This window comes from Populus euphratica, unplaced genomic scaffold (genome assembly GCF_000495115.2).
Source record: "Populus euphratica unplaced genomic scaffold, PopEup_1.0 scaffold75.1, whole genome shotgun sequence".
Lineage (NCBI taxonomy): Eukaryota > Viridiplantae > Streptophyta > Magnoliopsida > Malpighiales > Salicaceae > Populus > Populus euphratica.
In genome coordinates this window covers 833,575-851,793 of record NW_011499866.1, presented here as the reverse complement: position 1 = coordinate 851,793, position 18,219 = coordinate 833,575, and the positions used below count along the sequence as shown (strand labels likewise).

General features: G+C 28.6%; 1 protein-coding gene across 1 annotated transcript; it reads right to left on the bottom strand.

Moving 5' to 3' along the window:
* Nucleotides 1-692: 692 nt before the first annotated feature.
* LOC105126169 (beta-glucosidase 12-like) lies at nt 693-5,112 on the bottom strand. The gene is made up of 13 exons (XM_011026945.1): nt 4,991-5,112; nt 4,569-4,638; nt 3,868-3,926; nt 3,511-3,586; nt 3,293-3,370; nt 3,101-3,188; nt 2,763-3,015; nt 2,207-2,322; nt 1,894-2,111; nt 1,754-1,785; nt 1,192-1,294; nt 978-1,086; nt 693-861 (listed from the first exon to the last, which is right to left on the bottom strand). The coding sequence occupies exons 4-13, from the start codon at nt 3,569-3,571 to the stop codon at nt 693-695; spliced, it is 1,227 nt and encodes a 408-aa protein (XP_011025247.1). The 5' UTR covers nt 3,572-3,586; nt 3,868-3,926; nt 4,569-4,638; nt 4,991-5,112.
* Nucleotides 5,113-18,219: the final 13,107 nt, after the last annotated feature.

Genomic DNA, 18,219 nt, shown 5'->3' with positions numbered 1-18,219 from the left:
TCATTATCCTGGGTATAATTTACTCCTTTTTAATTAGAAAAAAATAAAAATTATAGGATTCAAATTTATAACCATTAATTTAATTATTAAAACCTTAATTACTTAAAAATAATATAAATTATATATTAAAACCTTTATTAAAAGCTTAAGTATTTATATTAAGATAATTATTTGATATAATACAAGAGTTTTATAGACCAAAAAATCATGAATTTAAAAACCATCACTTTTATTTATTTTTTTAATTAAAATTAATTAATAACACAAAATAATATCTATCTATGCAAGTTTTTTAACACCAAATTAATTATATTTAAGAGGGTATATTAAATAATAATATAAATCATATCTTGAAATTTCACCTAACACTACTAACATATTAAAAAAACATCTCAATTCAAAACTTCATCAATTAAAGTTTATATATATTAACTCTCCAATAAAATGAATACACTATTTATTGAATGATGTTGCCATTTATTTGATGTAGTGAAAAGAATACAGTGTACAAGCAGTAGAGCTCTGCCAACAATTCTTATTGTGGGCAGAGAAATAATAGGGAAATTAAAAGGGAGAAAAAAAGGAAAAGGAAAAGGAAAACCAGAAACCAAGGCTTCTGTTTTGTCCTCTCCAACATACAATTTTATGGCTTATTCTGAAAAAATAAAATAAGATCAATGGATCGTGTCTCCTTATTTCTTGAGAAAGTTTTTAAACCAACGAGCTGAGAGTTTTGGATATCTCTTTAATCCATCTTTATAATCAATATACACGATCCCAAATCTAACTGTGTAGCCTGATTTCCATTCAAAGTTATCCAAGAGTGACCATGCAAAGTATCCCCTCACCCTGACACCCGCCCTATCAAAGACAAATTAAAAAAAAAATATTTATCAAAATTAAAACATAACATCAAAGAATTAATATCTTAATGTTAATTATGAGCTAGGAACAAATATCAATTAAGAAGTACTTACTCGATTGCTAATTTCAAGAAAGAGAGATGGCGATTGCAGTAATCGATCCTCATGGTGTCATGAAGGGCTTGCTTAAGCGTTAAATTGGCATTATTTACCTCACTTACGCCTAAACAAGGGGATTTATTTCATGTCAAATATTTAATGGGCTTTTAGAAAAAAATGGAATGGTAAATCACGTAGTTAATTATGATAATAGAAGTCCCTTAATTACCATTCTCAGTGATGTAAATAACTGGATCTTTGTATTTCTTCTTGGTGTAAAGCAAAAGCTTCTGAATCCCCTTCGGATAAACATGGAGCCAAGGTGATCCTGTCTGCATTTTTTTTAAATTAAAAAATTATGAAATTAATAAGTTGTGAATTCAGTGAATAAGTTCTATACTCCTCCTCCTACTCTTTTTTTTTCCTGTTATGGTTTGTCGAATGGAAGAAATATGTGATTCCATTGATTTATAGTTTAAACTAGGTCGGATTGCATATATATTAAAAAAAACAATTGACTAACTCGGTGATTTGGTCATAACCTGACCACTAACTGACTTGTAATCTAAATTTTATCTTGAGTCAGCTATGAATAACAGAAGAGCAAGTCACATCTTAGGTCCCGAGGCATCCTTAAGACCAGGTCTACTACTTGATATATATATATATACCTAACCAGTAATGGTAATTAGTTGTGATAACCCAAGCCTTAATTATAATTAAACACCCCCACCTACTTATAAATCATAAAAAATAAAAAAATATTTTTTTATTAAGTTGATTATACACACCTGTGGACCAATGAGAACCCCATTACGGTCACCTATATGCACAAAAGGACAGGAAAAAAAAAAGGGTTAACGTTGGACCAATGAGATAATCAACAAATTAATCCTCGATTATCTTTGAATTTTTTTCAAGGCGTGCTTACTCCTAGTGGTGGCAAGACTATCTGTCAAGTAGCTTGGATGTGTAATATTAGCTGCAGGCAACAGGGCCGAATAGAAAGCAGTATAGTAATTCAATCCAATGAAATCAAATGATCCCTTTATTGACTCGGATTCCTCCTTCGTGAATTTGGGCAATCGTCTTCCGACAATAGACCTCATTGAGCGTGGATAATCGCCATAAACTACTGGATCCATGAACCTGCAAAGTCACAACAAAATATGATTCTACAATTTGTTGTCATTTCATTTAAATCAATATAATAATAAATAAATTCCAACACCTGCAACACATACCATCCATACAAGAAATCTAGAGATCGTTTTGCAGCATCTAGGTCTTGTATAGAAGCAGAATATGGCTCAAACCAATGCGATGCTACTGTGATCCCTATTATGCCCTTTTGAGTTTCCTGCAAGAACGAAACATTCGATAACTTGTCGTGCTTGAGACCATTTTTGTGAAGATATTGTTTGATCTTTAGGGTTTATAATTCAAGTTTACCATGAGGTTAGAGGATTGATACATTTCTTAGAGGGGCAAGAAGGAATGTCATACCACTTTGAAGAGGGAAAAAAAGCTAAACTTTAGGGACTAATATTGCATTTCTGAATTCTTTTGCTTGGGGGGATGGCCCCATCAAAGCTACACTATATGCGGCCATGAGTGCACGTCATTAAGAGACAAAAATTCCATTTTCAATGCCTCTCAACACATACCTAATTACACTGTTTTTTTTTACCCTTAAGTTATGATTTGCATAAAGAAGTAAAAAAAGGTTTCCCTTAATGTCAAATATGCCTCTTAAGGCAATTATATGTATATAGCTGCGTAGGATTTTGAAAGTTATACCTGATAATTTGTCTTGTATAATTTTACAGCAGCAGCATGAGATTTAATCAGATTGTGTCCCGCCAAATAGGGCTCTGTTGATGAGTCTCCGGCTGTACAATTTAACTCTTGCCAAGCCGAACATCGATTTGGTGCATTTCCTTTCGCATAGGCACCTTGACTAAAAATATTTGGTTCATTTATTGTGATCCAATGCTTAACTCTATCTCCAAACTCTCTAAAACAAATATCTGCGTAGTCCGCAAAGTCTTTCCTGTAATTATAGGTTTTGGTTAATCACAATATCATGGAGAAATAACTCAAATCTAATGAAGAAAACTAATCATGTTAGAACTTACACAATCTCAGGACTTAGGAAACTGCTATACCCATCATCTAAGGCTTGAGGAGTATCCCAGTGGAAGAGAGTTACAAAGGGTTTCAAGCCTGAACATTATAGCAAGGATCAAAATGAATTCACTTGTCCACATGGTATAATCAACTTAGATGATGGAAATAATTATTACAAGATTGAATCCTAGCCATAATACCATTTGCTAGGAGCTCATTAATGAGGTTGTTGTAGTATTTGATTCCTTGCTTATTCACGCCCCCACTTAGCTTCCCTTCTGAAAGTATTTAGTGATTAAGAACAAAAGGTTCCATGTTAGAGCATAACCATTTGAGTTTTAAAATTTACTGCGAAAAATGATGGCAGTAACAGATGGATGCAAGTGATACGCAGATCTAATTAATTGAATCATCTTACTTGGCAATATTCTTGGCCATGAGATTGAAAATCTGTAGGAATCAAAGCCCAAGTCTTTCATGATCTTGACATCCTCCTGTGACATTCAATATATATATATATATTGGAAAATAGATAAATAAATAAAACCAATACCGTCATATATATCACTACAAAATAGTTATTTTTGACTGATTGTGATTTTCAATGTTCCTAACAATTTCTTTCTTTCCTTTTCAAAGTTGTATTTGAGTTCTTATTACAGAGAAATATTATGGACATGGTTAAATGTGGAACATTAACCCGAGACTCATAATTCATACTAGAAAACCCTGTTTAATAATCTTCGTTTTCCTATCTCTCATCATGATTAATTACCTTGTAACGGTGGTATTGATCAAGAGCCACATCTCCATTGCTATGATCGCTTATCTTATCTGCATTTCACCATGCACATATTTCTCAATTAATATTTTTGCACATATATATAAAAAACAAAATATTCACTCCCAATATCACAACTCAACGAGCAAGGGTTCGTCAAGATGTAGCCCTTAGGCACATTCGATGCGTTTAGCATTTAACTCCCCTAGGATTTTTGCTCTGTGTATCTAATGTTAAGCTCATCGATAAGATAGAAGAACAACAGAACCACGTCCACCAGGGCTGAATAAAGAAAAAGGTAGAGAGAAAGGGACTTGTGCTCAGTTGTCATTTTGTGTGCGTGCGTGTGTAGCGGGGATCTTGCAATTTTGCCATGGGTAGGGAAGCAAACCACTTGTTTTTATTTTTATTTTTTATATAGTATTACTTGTTAAAGAGTGATGGACGACGAATTATCTGATCAATTGCTGCAAAACAGTAGGGTTAATAATTAATGCACTATAGGGTGCGATCATATCAACACCAATGCGTGCACCATATCCAAAAGAATCAATCAATTAGAATAAATAATGCATTACATATTAACGAAAATGAAGAAAGATAAGAAAGCATTACATAAGTTGATCTTAATGTTTATCCCACAAACAAAATTAAGGAAAAACTCTATATAAAACATTATGACAAGAAAAAGAAACCTGGAAAATTATGTGTAAATGTGTCCCAAATACTTGGTCCTTTGTCATCTTCGAAAGCTGCACCCTCGTACTGAGAAAATGTACAACATGATAGGGTTTAACGTCGAAATTTATTTTTTTATTTTGTTATAAAGGAGATATTAATTGAGCGCCAAAAAAACAAACATAAATGCCGCCTCATGATATCAAATATACATTTAAATATTTATATAAACAGTAACAACACAAGAAAAATACCAAGTTTAAGAAACACCCAGAATAGAATCATCACTTTGAAAATAGAATCAAGATTTTAGTCAGTCCAACAGGAAAAAAAAGTTATGTCTTTTTAGGGTAAAGTGGTGTGTTGGAAAAAAAAAAACCCATGCATCATAAACATGGTAAAATCACTAGATGATGGAAAAGTAATGCTTAAGAATGACCTGGTAAGCTGCAGATGCAGACCCAAAAATGAAACCTGGAGGAAAACTATGACGATTAAGAGAATGAATCTTATGGTTTGGTGTGGTAGTGGCTATAGCATTACTAGCCAACAAGCCAAGAATGAGAATGAATAACGCGGCCATGTTTGTCTTCTCTGTACGTAAACGAGAATGGGAACCGATAGCTAGGTGATTTGCTTACAAAGAGAGGCATGAGACCTTTATATAGAAATCGAGCATGACCATGGAAACTATGTGCTGACAACGAGTACTGCGCTTTCATCAAGTTTTTGTACGAGGTTTAATTGACTTTCATACATGTATATATGTTAGGGATACGCGTAAAGATAGAATATATATATATATATATATATATATATATATAAAGAAAAAGATAACAAGATTTGAACTAATTTTATATATATTTATATATATATATATATATAAAATTAATTGACTTTATTAATTAAAGCTATTTTCCTATATTAAGAAATTATCTAAATTCAAAACCTTAAAGTTTTTATTAAGACTCTCATAATAGTTTTATTTTAACTCTATATATATATATATATTAAATAATTAATATAAAATTATTTTAAAAATCTCAGTTTTATTTTTGTTGTGTTGTGTTTTTTTTAATAAATAGCACTCTCTTTAATTTATTATAGGACAAGTAGCTAGGAGAAGACATGCTTCTATCTTAATCGTTTTTTATCCGTTTAACGGTGACAACTTATTTACTTTTTTTTAGGACAAGTAGGAGAAGACATTACTAAAAAATTATAAATTGCGGAATTATCAATGCTTACATGAATTTAAATTAGGAGAATAAAATAATGCGAGTCGATGAAATTGATAATATGACTTGAATTAATGGACAAGGTCAATTCAAAACAAAGAGCGTCTAATTGGCCATTACATAACATGGAATTAGAAACTTTCTACTCTACGCCCTCTGTAATTGACAGCGACTTCCTTATTGCCTTCTCTAACCACAAATAAACGAGTACTCTTGAGTTATTGGTTTTATGTGCGTTTTGGATGACTTCTTCTTCCACCCTAATCTTCGCTATCCTTTTTCTTTTTCCCTGTGTTTGATGCATAATACAGTGTTGGATATTTTTATAAAATATTTTAAAAATTATTTTATAAGTTTTTAATATTAAAAAAAATTAAAAACACTTGATTTAAAAAATAATTTGAATTAACCGCGTTACCAAAAGAAGGTTTTATATAACATAAGACAAAATTGTTCTTTGTTATTTAGAGTCTGTTTAATAGTGTGGTTGTGATTTCTTTTCAAATAACTTTTCGTGTTGAAATTTATGTCAATAATATTTTTTTATTTTTTAAAAATTATTTTTAGTATTAACATATAAAACGATCCAAAACATATTAAATTTTAACAAAAAATTAAAAAAAAATAAATTTTTTGGGAACGCGGTTTGCACCGCGTTCCCAAACCTTACTATAGTTGCATAAAAAAATTAAAGAGGAGGAAATAATCAATACATTAATTAGTAAAATTATGTATCAATTAGCTAATTTGAGAGATGAAAATCTCATCCAACTTGTTTAATATTAGATGCACGGTTGGCTATCATCAACCAATACATTAAGTGAAATTTTGTATTACAGTTAAATCTCTATAAATTAATAAATTTAAAATTATTAAAATTCATTAACTAGTTAATTAGGATATTATCTAAACTTTAAATTTAAATTAGGATAGAATAAAAATACTGCATAATTAAAATTATTAATTTATCAAAATTAATTACAATGTAAATAAATAAGTTTCTTATTTGAGGGATCTTGAACATATAATCTTAAATCTTGAGATGTGCAGTTTAATTAGTAGATTTATTTTTTAAAAATTATTATTTTGAGTTTTATAAATTTAAAAATTATTAAAAATTTATATAATTATTAATTTTAAAACTCCTAAAATTAACTAAGAGTGCGCGTGAAAGCTTGTAACTTGTCATGTTCCACGTAAGTCTAGTGGGCATCACCAGGTGAACCGCATTTTATTGGAAAAGCTGAGTTGGCTATGGAAATTTGGAAGTTTGACATTTCTTGGACAATAATTTGTCCCAAGAAAACGCCATCGATCATGTTGCATTGCATTTACATCTCAAATAAAGGCTCTGCAATTGTCTTGATTTATTGGTTAATTTTCTGGTGGTTTTGGAGGGCTTCTGCTTGTTCAGTATCATACGGTTGAATTAATATTTATGTACCGATTCTCAAAATTAGAAGAAAAACAGGGATAATTAATATATAAATTATTAGTTAATTGTGTGCCACGATTAGTTGAATCTCTCAACCATTAATCCAATTTCTTGAGACCTTTTAATCACTACCCGGTCCGTAATCATACCTTAATCTATAAGATAGGTAAAGCATGTCACGGAAATAATAAGTTATTGAATCTATATCTATTTTTTATAAATTTCTTGGACACAGAAAAACAAAAATAAAAGTAATTGGCGTTGATGCTATTGCGGCCATTAATTTGGAAGAAAATTAACATATTAAAGAGTGTTTTTTAATTAATTTTTTTTTTATGAATCAGTCTAAGTTGGTTAATTTTTTTTAAAATATTTGCCCCCTTTTTTTATATGATTCTTTTGACCAAATCCTCCACCAGCAAAGTGCTAATCTAGTTAAATAAATTCAGCAAGAATGTAATGTTGAAGAGCTGGCAATTGGCAGTAGCTATCATGAAGAAATTTTATAAAAAGTTTAATATTTAATATTTTAAGTTGATTTAGAGAATTTTAATAGTGGTTGCTTTTTAATATAATTTTTGTTGAAAAATATATCAAAATAATATTTATTTTTATTTTTTAAAAATTATTTTTGACATTAACATATCAAAATAATCTAATAATATAAAAAATTAATTTAATTTTTTATGAAATGCCATTTGGAATATTCAATTACAATATTTAATCTGTAAAATTTCTTAAGATTTTCATAATAAAAGGATATGTTGAAATGCCATTTGGAATATTCAATTACAATTAATCTGTAAAATTTCATAAGATTTTCATATTAAAAGGATATGCCCTTTGTGGGGTTCTCGATATAAAATTTAATGGTGCTCAATAAATAATTATTAATATCATCTTAGTTTTTTTTTATGGGTAATGGATAAGCTGAGCCGCATTTTATTGAAAAAGCTGCGTTGACAATTGAAATTTGGAAGTTTGACATTGCTCGTCCTGTTCAATCTTTCCTTCCACGACAGGGCATTCAAAACTCGAACGAATACGAGTAATTACTCTTAACGGCTGCTGGATTTGATGATTTTGCACCCCTTTTTTTTCATCCCTTGTTCTATTGATTTTTTTTATACATATAAGGAAAAAAAAGAGAGGATAACAACACGGTGTTTACTTTCCAAATCAAAGGACGAGTAAATGACTTTTAGAACTTCAACCTTTCATGATGCTGGTATGAACTCTTAAAATTGATAAATCGTTTTCATGAATTTATTCTTAAAACGAAGTCCATTGACTAGAACGATTTAGCTGCAGAACTTAGCTACTTTGTTATATCAATATTAAGTTGATATGTCGGCTTAAAAAATCCATGATTAGAAAGCTCAAAGCAAGATAATAACATAATGCATCTAGATTTGGCATAACGCTAGGTCTAGATAACAAAGATGTGACTTTCTTTTACTCCTAATATTTTTGTATTTAACTATATGTTGATTCTAAGTATACGTTGGGTTTGACGAAATGCTAGATTCAACCTTTTTAGGTTTAAATATATGCTAAGCTCAAATGCATTATGCGAGTCTAGCAAGAAATAAAATCAAATATTCATGAGTTCAGTTATACACTGAGTCTAAATATATATCAGTCTGGCAAGATATCAAACTCAATCTTTTTTAGATTCAGCTACATGTTGACTTTAAACATGTATAAGTATGGCAAGATGTTATACATAACTATTATTTTATAATTAAGGCAACAGTACATCCAAGGGGGTGAATTAAAAGTTTCACTAATAATAACAAATATTGAAATTAATTCAATTAATATAATTAACTAACAATATAATTAAATTATGTAAAGTAAAGAGTAAAGAGATAGAAGTTGCAAACTTAGTTTTTAACGTGGTATAGAAAGGTTGTATCAATACCTCAAGCATCATAATTGGTCTTGAGTATTATATTCTTAAGTAATACAAGCTAAAGATTACTATATCCTTGATGAGTCCTCACTAACTCCCTTTTCACCACGTGAGGAAATATTCTCTTAAAATTTTTTCACTTTGGTGATGCATCTTACTAATGATTAAGAGTTTTTCACTGAAATTCTTGAAGGTTTACAATTGTTTAAAATGTAATAATAATCTCTCAAAGAGTGGATAATACAATTGAAAACTATGATATGAGAAAATATAAAAATATTTAAGTGCAATGAGTGTGATAATTTATACTCTTGTATTAGAATATGAAGGTTCAATTTAGCAAAATTTTAGAGTATGTCAAGATTAATGATTTCTAGCTAGTCTTGCTTTTAAAGTAGTCTTTATATATTGCATGTCTAGAATTATCTTTTATTTTTACAAGAATGAGAGCTATTTATAAGTTTACAAAAGAAATTAGCTGATTCTAACCATTAATATCTCGCTAATAGCTAAAATGGTTGACTAGTTCAAATTGATCAAGTCAATTGATCAATTAGTTCTTGTCAATTCCTAAGTGCTTATCCATGATGAAGAAGTGGTCAACTGATTCATCTCGTATCACCAAATAATTGACTGATTAATGCAAAATTTCAGTTTTGGCGATTTTAAACCTGTTGACTTCTTAGAATCGTTTTATCGTAAAGTGAAGTGTGTGCATTTATTTTAATTAGTGTTATCAAGTATGATATTAAAATTTACATAAACACTAAAATGAACACTTAATTTTTAGTCTTCATTTGCTTTACTTCTTAGACTTATTTTCATTTGGCTTGTTGATATGTTCTTCGAATAAACATGTTTAAATTTATTCTCAACAAGATAATATTAGTCTATTTTTTAGTTAATTGTTATCATCAAAATATAGAAGAATATGAATATATAATCTAAAGGGCACCACCAATCTTTTTGGGTTTAACTACGTGTTTAGCCTAAGTGTATGTGGATCTAGCAAAGTGTCAAACCTAAATATTCTTATATTCAACTGCATGTTGAGCCAAAGTGCATGTAAATATGGCAAAATTCCAAACTCAATGTCGTTGGTTTCAGTTATAAGTTGAGCCCAAGTATATATGAATCTAAAAATATTGCAGATCAAATGTAATTAGGTTTAGCTATGTGTTGAGTTCAAGTGTATGTGTATGAGAAAATATTAGACCCAGCTTCCTTGAGTTTAGATATGAGCAAAGTCCAAGTATATGTGGGTATGGAAAGATGATAAACTCAACATCCTTGCATCCTGCTACATATTGAGTCCAAGTGCATGAGAGTCTGGTAAAATACCAAATCTAATTGCATTGGGTTCAACTACGAGCTAAATCCAAGTATATTTGGGTGTGACAAGGTTTCAGACTCAACATTATTGAGTTCAGTTACACACCAAGCCCAAATGCAAGTGGTTTTGCCAAAATGCCAGATCCACCTGTTTTTTGGTCGACTATGTGCTGAGCCTAAGTGTATATGGATTTTACAAGATGCCAAGACCCATTATCATTGGGTTTAGAATCATTCCAGTCCTAAATATATATAGAGTTGACATTATTTTTAGGTCTCATGTTGGGTTATAATGATTTATTTGTTTATTCTTATATCTTTTAATATAAAATGTTAAAAGTAAAGAAATGATTATCTCTCTACACCTTTAAATACATAAAAATCTTCTAAGGACCTACCTTATTGCCATCAACATTAATATTGTGTAAGGGATATACATCCCTTATTAATGTTGTGTAAGCATCCATCAGTAAGGTTGTGTAAGGTTGTGTACGAGATATTTATCTCTATTTAATGATGCCAGGAGAAGATGATGCTTCAACACCTCCATTCAAACAATATGACAAAGTTCAAAAGCTATATATATCTTTTGAACTACTAAGTAAAAGGTTTAGAGATTTTATTTACTAAGTACTGTTACTCTTATTCTTAGAGCATTTATCATACATAAATAAGAATGAACACTTTTATTTTTAGAATTTAAAGTCTTATTTATTTATTTATTACAATTTTTTATTGAAAATCACTGGGTGTATTATTGAAAAGTTCTTAAATCCTTAAAAAAATTTATTTTGTAATTGTTAGATCTTTTATCACCAATTATCAAGTTCATTTGAAATATCATCATAATGGAAAATTAATCTTATTGTAAAAGAATTACAATATATTTAGTGAAATTGGATAAAACACAAGTAGAATGTTTTTTTTTTCAAAATGATCTCTAATTCTTTCCAAAAAAAAGACAGAGATTTTGTATTCTAACAAAACTAAAAGATTATTTGGTTACATAAATTAGTCTCACGGATCAAATTTATTAAAGAAAAATTCTATCATACTGAAGTGAGTAATTAACATTAATATTTACAACATAAAAGAAAGAAAGACAATAAAATAAAAAATCACATTAGATACTAAAAATATTCATCTCCTCCTTGAAAATTATTTCTTTCTTGTTTTTTTTCTTCTTCTTTTATCTATATGCTATAATTATTAAAAATCACAATAAAGACCATCATGCTAGTTCAGCACATTCATTGACTCGACCATTGATGAATTGAATGTGCTAGGTCAATTCAGCAAGAGAAATAATTGAAAGCATTTACAGACTTCATTTTGGTAAAGCTGAGGTGGACTAGCTTTGGTAGACTGATGGTGTAATATTCGCGTGCTTATTACACACTAACATTAGAGTCCAATATATATAAGATTTTCATACTATTTAATTACTGCATTAATTTTACTTTATTGGTTGAAATTCCATTATTTCCTCTAATTTATTTTTCAGTCAAATCAAATTAGAGATTCATCTTAACACTGACCATGTAATTTTTAGTCAAATCAAATCAAATGTGCTCTGCATTTATTATTATTTTTTTACCACATTGTCCATGTAAAAGGTAAGCAATACAACGAATTAAAAAAGAAAAGTAAAAAATCTCTTTAATGAAAAAAAACTTATATTCCATTCTACCCAAGAATTCTTAATATATTTTTAGTTGAGCACCGCGTTGTAAAGCAAATATATATTAGAGGTTGGTATGTTTTAGATTGTTTAAATGTATTTCGCAAGAGTCTAGTTTATGGACTGCCGCACTAGTGGCAAGACCTCTTTTTCTTCGTTATATATATATAATCCAAGATCTAGTATTATTTGTCATATTTTCCAATTTATCTGATATTTTCTTTATTTTAAGATTTGATCTTATTTGTTTGTTTGTTTGTTTGTTTTTCTCGTGTCCTCTTGTTAGCATGACATGTTAACTTCTCTTCTCACAGTTAATTAGGAAAAAATCACAGAAATTTATCGTGTGTAAGTAGGATAGTGAAAATACAGAAATTTTGGATTTATTATGTAGACTAGATTAATTTAATGAACATGCTAAGTCAACATATACTTTGACTAGATTATTAATGAATCGAATGTGCTCGGTCAATTCATGACTAACAACATTATTGAAAGCATAAACTTTTTTGTGGAATTATTTCTGCAAATAAAGATGGGTTGGTTTTGGCAATTATGGCTTGTATTGGTGCTAATTGTTGTTTTTTAGGGTTCATGTATTGGCGTGTGTCCTATCATGGACATAAAAGCGTGTATTGCGCTTCACATGTATTTGCAAGTGTTAATTAAGCAAGGAGAAAAAGACTATATTTTTTTTGGAAAATAAATTCTTAAGTATTCGAGGGAACAAAGGACATTTGTTGATTAAAAAAAAAGGGGACTAACCTAGTAGTTTATAATACTAGAGCACTAATTTATTCATTTAACATTAATAATATTTTAGTTGCCTTTTTTTTAATGATTTATAAGTTCATGTTAATCTATGGATCTAATTAAAAAAAAATTGAACATAAAATAATATACAAATCATAAAAAATTATTTGATATCGTTATTAAATTTGACATAATCGATCAATCTTCAAACCTTCTAATCTAACTTCTTATCTAGTCGGGGCTTAAAAAAATTATGGGGAGTTATTTTAATATGGCCTAGTTGACTTAACTAATCTAAAAATAACTCGATCAACCGATTAAAAAAATATAAGGATAAAGTTGAGATAAAAATAGTAAAATTGATAAAAAAAAATTTCAACCTGACTTTCTGCTTAGACTAGATTTAAAATTAAACCACATGGAAGATGTCTCAAAGTGACTTGGTTGACTTGGTTGGTTTAATCCAACTGACTAGTAAAAGATCATAAAGGTGAAATTGAGATATTAATGGCCAAATTAATAAAAAAAAATCTTTCAACCTGACTTTTTGTTTAGATTAGGTTTAAAATTAATTCATCTGAAAAATATCTTGAAGTGACTTGGTTGATTAAAAAATAACCCAACTGACTAGTAAAAAATTATAAGGATGAAATTAAGAGAAAAATAATGAAATTGATAGAAAAAACTCTTTACTCAGCTTCTTTCTTAGTTTCTGTTTAAAATTAAATTGTGTGAGAATTATCCTCACATGATCCAATTAATTTAGTTAATACACGTCATATGAGTGTTAAGAAAAATTGAGAATGAGATTTTTTTTTCCAAGAAGATGAAATTTATTTTAAAGATAATATAAATAGAAATTTTAAAGCATGGCACAGAGGAAGAAGCCATCAAAAACCCACATATAAGTGCGAGCAGCGTATATTTATAAATCAAACGGTGTCAACAAGCCATATTTACAAGTCAAGAGTTTCAAGAACCCATACCGGATTTTTACCTGTTTGTTCTTGATTTAATTTTTTAGAGGGATTAAAATTAAAAATAGAAAAAAGCGGGGATTGATGTTTGATTAAGGGTTTGATTTATCAACATATGAAAGTTTAGGGACCATAATTCTTGTTTCTTTTTTATAAAACCAACTCTCTTATTTAGCTAATCCTTTTAAATTTTGATTTCAAATTTTAGAGGCAAGGATAAGTTTATTTCTTTGAACTATAAGCATTGTACAACTCTTCTGTTATAAATGCAAATCTTTTTTCACTAAAGATTTTTTTTTGTTAAAAATTAAATTTTTTTTATATTTTAAATCGTGTGAATTTTAAAAATAATATTAAAAAAATAAATTTTTTTTATTATTTTAATATATTTCAATATAAAAAACACATTAAAAAATAACTATAATTATACCCCCAACATCCTCTATAAAGAACACGCAGGGAGAAAATCTTTTGGCCACTGATTGTGTGTGTGTATATATATATATATTATCATGAACCAGCCTACACAGTCATCCCTCTTCCTCACCACCACCCAAATTAACCTCACCACTGTCCGGCAATGAGAAACCATCATTGTTCGTCCCTCTTTCCCATCGTTGACTAAAACCACCACCCAAATCACTAATTCCTTCTTTAATCTAGAAGATTGTGTTTGCTTTTTTAAAATCAAAACAGATAGTACATGAGATATGAGTACATATCTAATATATAAAATTTAAGTATAAAAATATACTGAAAAAAAGTCAATCACAGTAATTAGATAAATAAGCAATCAAAGCTTAATTTATAAATTCCCAATAAAATTATTATTATATCGTATACATACAGCATTGCAACAATCATTCTTCTAAATCTAGATCATTGAAAATAATCTTAGTAAAAATAACAATGTATTTTTTTTTATATCAATAAAATAAATTAGAATAATCATCTAATATTTTTATCACCATGAACGAACCTAACTAGTCTTAGAATCTAAGTAAAGGAATTCATTGTTTAAAGAGAAGACATTGACACTTATATTACACACCACATGAAATAAGTTATATTATTTACTTATTTAATATAAACTAAGAAAATATTATGTTTTCTAACCGCTGGTTTATTTAGGGTTTAAGAAAAACCTTTCTCAACAAAGAAATTCTTATTTTACCAGGTTAAGAACTTAACAATTCTAATGTTAATATAAAAAACAAAATGAACTGTTTTTATTTATTATTAGCAATATATTTTACGTATAAGTTTATAATATTATTTATTAAAAGTAACAAAAAAACATTTTGATATTTTAGAAATGTAGGCCAAAATCTTTTGAGATTTTATAAACTTGTTGCAAAATCTAAGCAATATTTTTTAAAAACATGAAAAAATATTTTAAATGCACTTTGAAAAAATTCTCAAATAATTTTACATTTTTTTGGCCATATACAAACAAGAAAAATATTTATTATTTTTTTAGGCTTTGTTTGACTAAAACTCATTTTTTCTTATAATAAAACTATCCAAAATAAGTCAAATGGGTGTTTACCAAATACATCCTTAATCTTAAAATTAAGAACTCTTAACAAAAATAGCAAACCAAACAGGGTAAAATACCTTCTCACCCATATTGTTTTACTTAGCCCAATCGAGTTGACCTGATTGGGTTGATCATAAATTTTAGTCTCACTAGAAACCAAACAAAAAATCTTGATTTGACCCAAAAATAATACAAAAGCAAAACCAAAGCCAAAATAAGGACTAAACACCTTAAAAACACAAAAACTTGAAAATTCTTGAACAAAATAGATCGAACAAAAAATAAATAAAGAACACAAAGAACAATTGAAATCGAACCAAACAACATGAGTTCCAAATCAAACCAGATTTGGTCACAATAAATACACATACATGTTGGAAATCATACAAGGATAGATAATCTAGCATCTAATCATTTCAATTATCACAAAATATCATGATTTTGTCAAAATAGATTTTAGTTCTAAACTGAGAGTCTATGATTAAAAACCATTTAAATCATGTTATTTATACAAATAAATACTAGATTATTGATTAATCATGCATATGAAAAGGTTTTGAGTAAATAAATAAAACAAAACAAGTCAAAATCATGTAGACAAGACAATGTTTTTAGGGAGAAAACAAAGAATAAATGAAGAACATTCAACGTGAGATCAATAATGTGGCTTCCAAACTAGACCAGATATGGGCAAACCGAAGACACATATAAGTTGGAAATTATATAAGGATTAATAATTTAGAATTCATTCATTTCAGTTATCAATGAATCATTACAATTTGTCCAAATGAGTTTCGGTTCAAAATCAAAATCCTAGAATTAGACATCATTTAAACACGTTATTGATGCAAATATACATTAGGTTAACGGTTAATCATGCATAAAAAAAATGTATCCGCAAAGAAAGAGACCATAATTGGTTCAAATTTAGGGGCTAAGAAAATATTCTTCTCAATAATATGAAGATTATTACTTTAAAAAAACCCAGCTATGCCCAGAAATGATAGCCACTGCGAAGCCTATAAATGAGAATTTCTAACTTCTAAAACATGCCTTTTTTTTTTATCCTAAAAATTCACAATATCATATATCTTAATAAAAAAACTAATAACAAACATCAAAACATCAAAATCAAGTAAGAGGTACCAAATCTAAAAAAAAAAACTTAAAACATATTATATGTTCATACAACATGTTTTTAAAATTGATTTTTTGAATCCATTTTATGCATGAACAGACCTAACCTAGGGTGAAACACCTTTGCTTTAATATTCATAGCTTAAGTTAATTAAAAAATAAAACAAGATTATATATAAAAAAACAAATTTAAACAACAACTTTAATGTAACAAAAACATAAAAAAAAACCCTTTAAAATAAACACCATTAAATAAAAACAGATCAACAATGAGGTGAATACAACATTATTTATTAAGCATTCAAATCTCTTTTCGATACTTATAAATATAAATATAAAATAAAAGTAAAAATAAAAAATAAAAACAGGCTATAAATAACCTATTTTTGGATAAAAAAGTATACATAAAACAAGTACTCTCTCTTTGTTTTCTTTTGGAGATTTTTGCATCTTATAAACTTGTAAAGCTAAGAAATTTTTTTTTTTAGGCTCTTAGACTTGCACACTTGTGGTTGTTATTAATATTCTCTTCTCTCTCTTTTCTTTTTTCTTCTTCTCTTTTTTGATCTTTTTTTGTTCCTTTAAAGTTGGAGGGGAATTTATAAGATTTTATTAGGGTTTTTGAACTCATTTGTGACCTCTTAATCTTGAAAAAAAAAGTTATACACCCTTAATAAAAATATATTGATGAGCCTTTGTGTGTGAACACACAAAACCAAATTATTTTTTGCATGATGGTTGCACTACCAATGTTGATTAAGTTACTCATTTTTGAGGCCTCGTTGGAGCAATTATCATGTCATCGTCACCTGAGACCATTTGAAGTTTGCAGAAGGGGTGTACAGCTTTAATTTGAATCCACCCTCAATCAATTTGAAGGTTTATAACTCCATATTCATTGATTGAAGATTTGTAACTCCATATTCATGCATTTAAAGTTGTTAACATGATTAACCTAAAATCTAAAAATTGAGTTATAGCTAATTAGGGACAAGATATCAGAAACTTCTATGGATAAATTGGGATGTAAACGTCTAATTTTATGTAAATATAGTTATAAAGAGGATTTCCTTATTCCATTTGTAAAAAACACTCATGTCATTTAGATGTTTAGAACTTTATAATGAGCTCTTGGAATATGTCAACCTAATCATCATGAACTAGCAAAAAAGAAAATGAACAGAGGCTGAACGACGCGTCGTTTGAGATAAACCCTTGAAATAAGGGTTTTTAATTTGGGATTTGGAAAAGTTTCAATTGAGTCTATGTTCTTTCAATTATGGCAAATGCATCCTTAATTGACACAAACCTTTTTAATTTCATGCAATTTTACCCTGTCAAACTCAATTATCAGCCCCTAAGTTGATAGCCTTTTCCCTTTTGGTTCTTGATCATGAATTTGTGCATTTTGACCCTCAATTGACTATTGAAGTTCAATTTTCTTCAATTTGACCCCTGATTTGGTCAATTTTAATCCCTAAATTCTCGTATATTTTTCAATTTGATCATTGGTTTTGAATTTCTTCAATCAAGTCTCTAATTTCCCATCAAACTTTAATATTTATGCAATTAAGCCTTTGATATGATCAAATTAACTTCTAAAAATTACAATTTGACCCAGACTTTAATTTCTTCCAAATAAATCTTAAATTAACTTTAA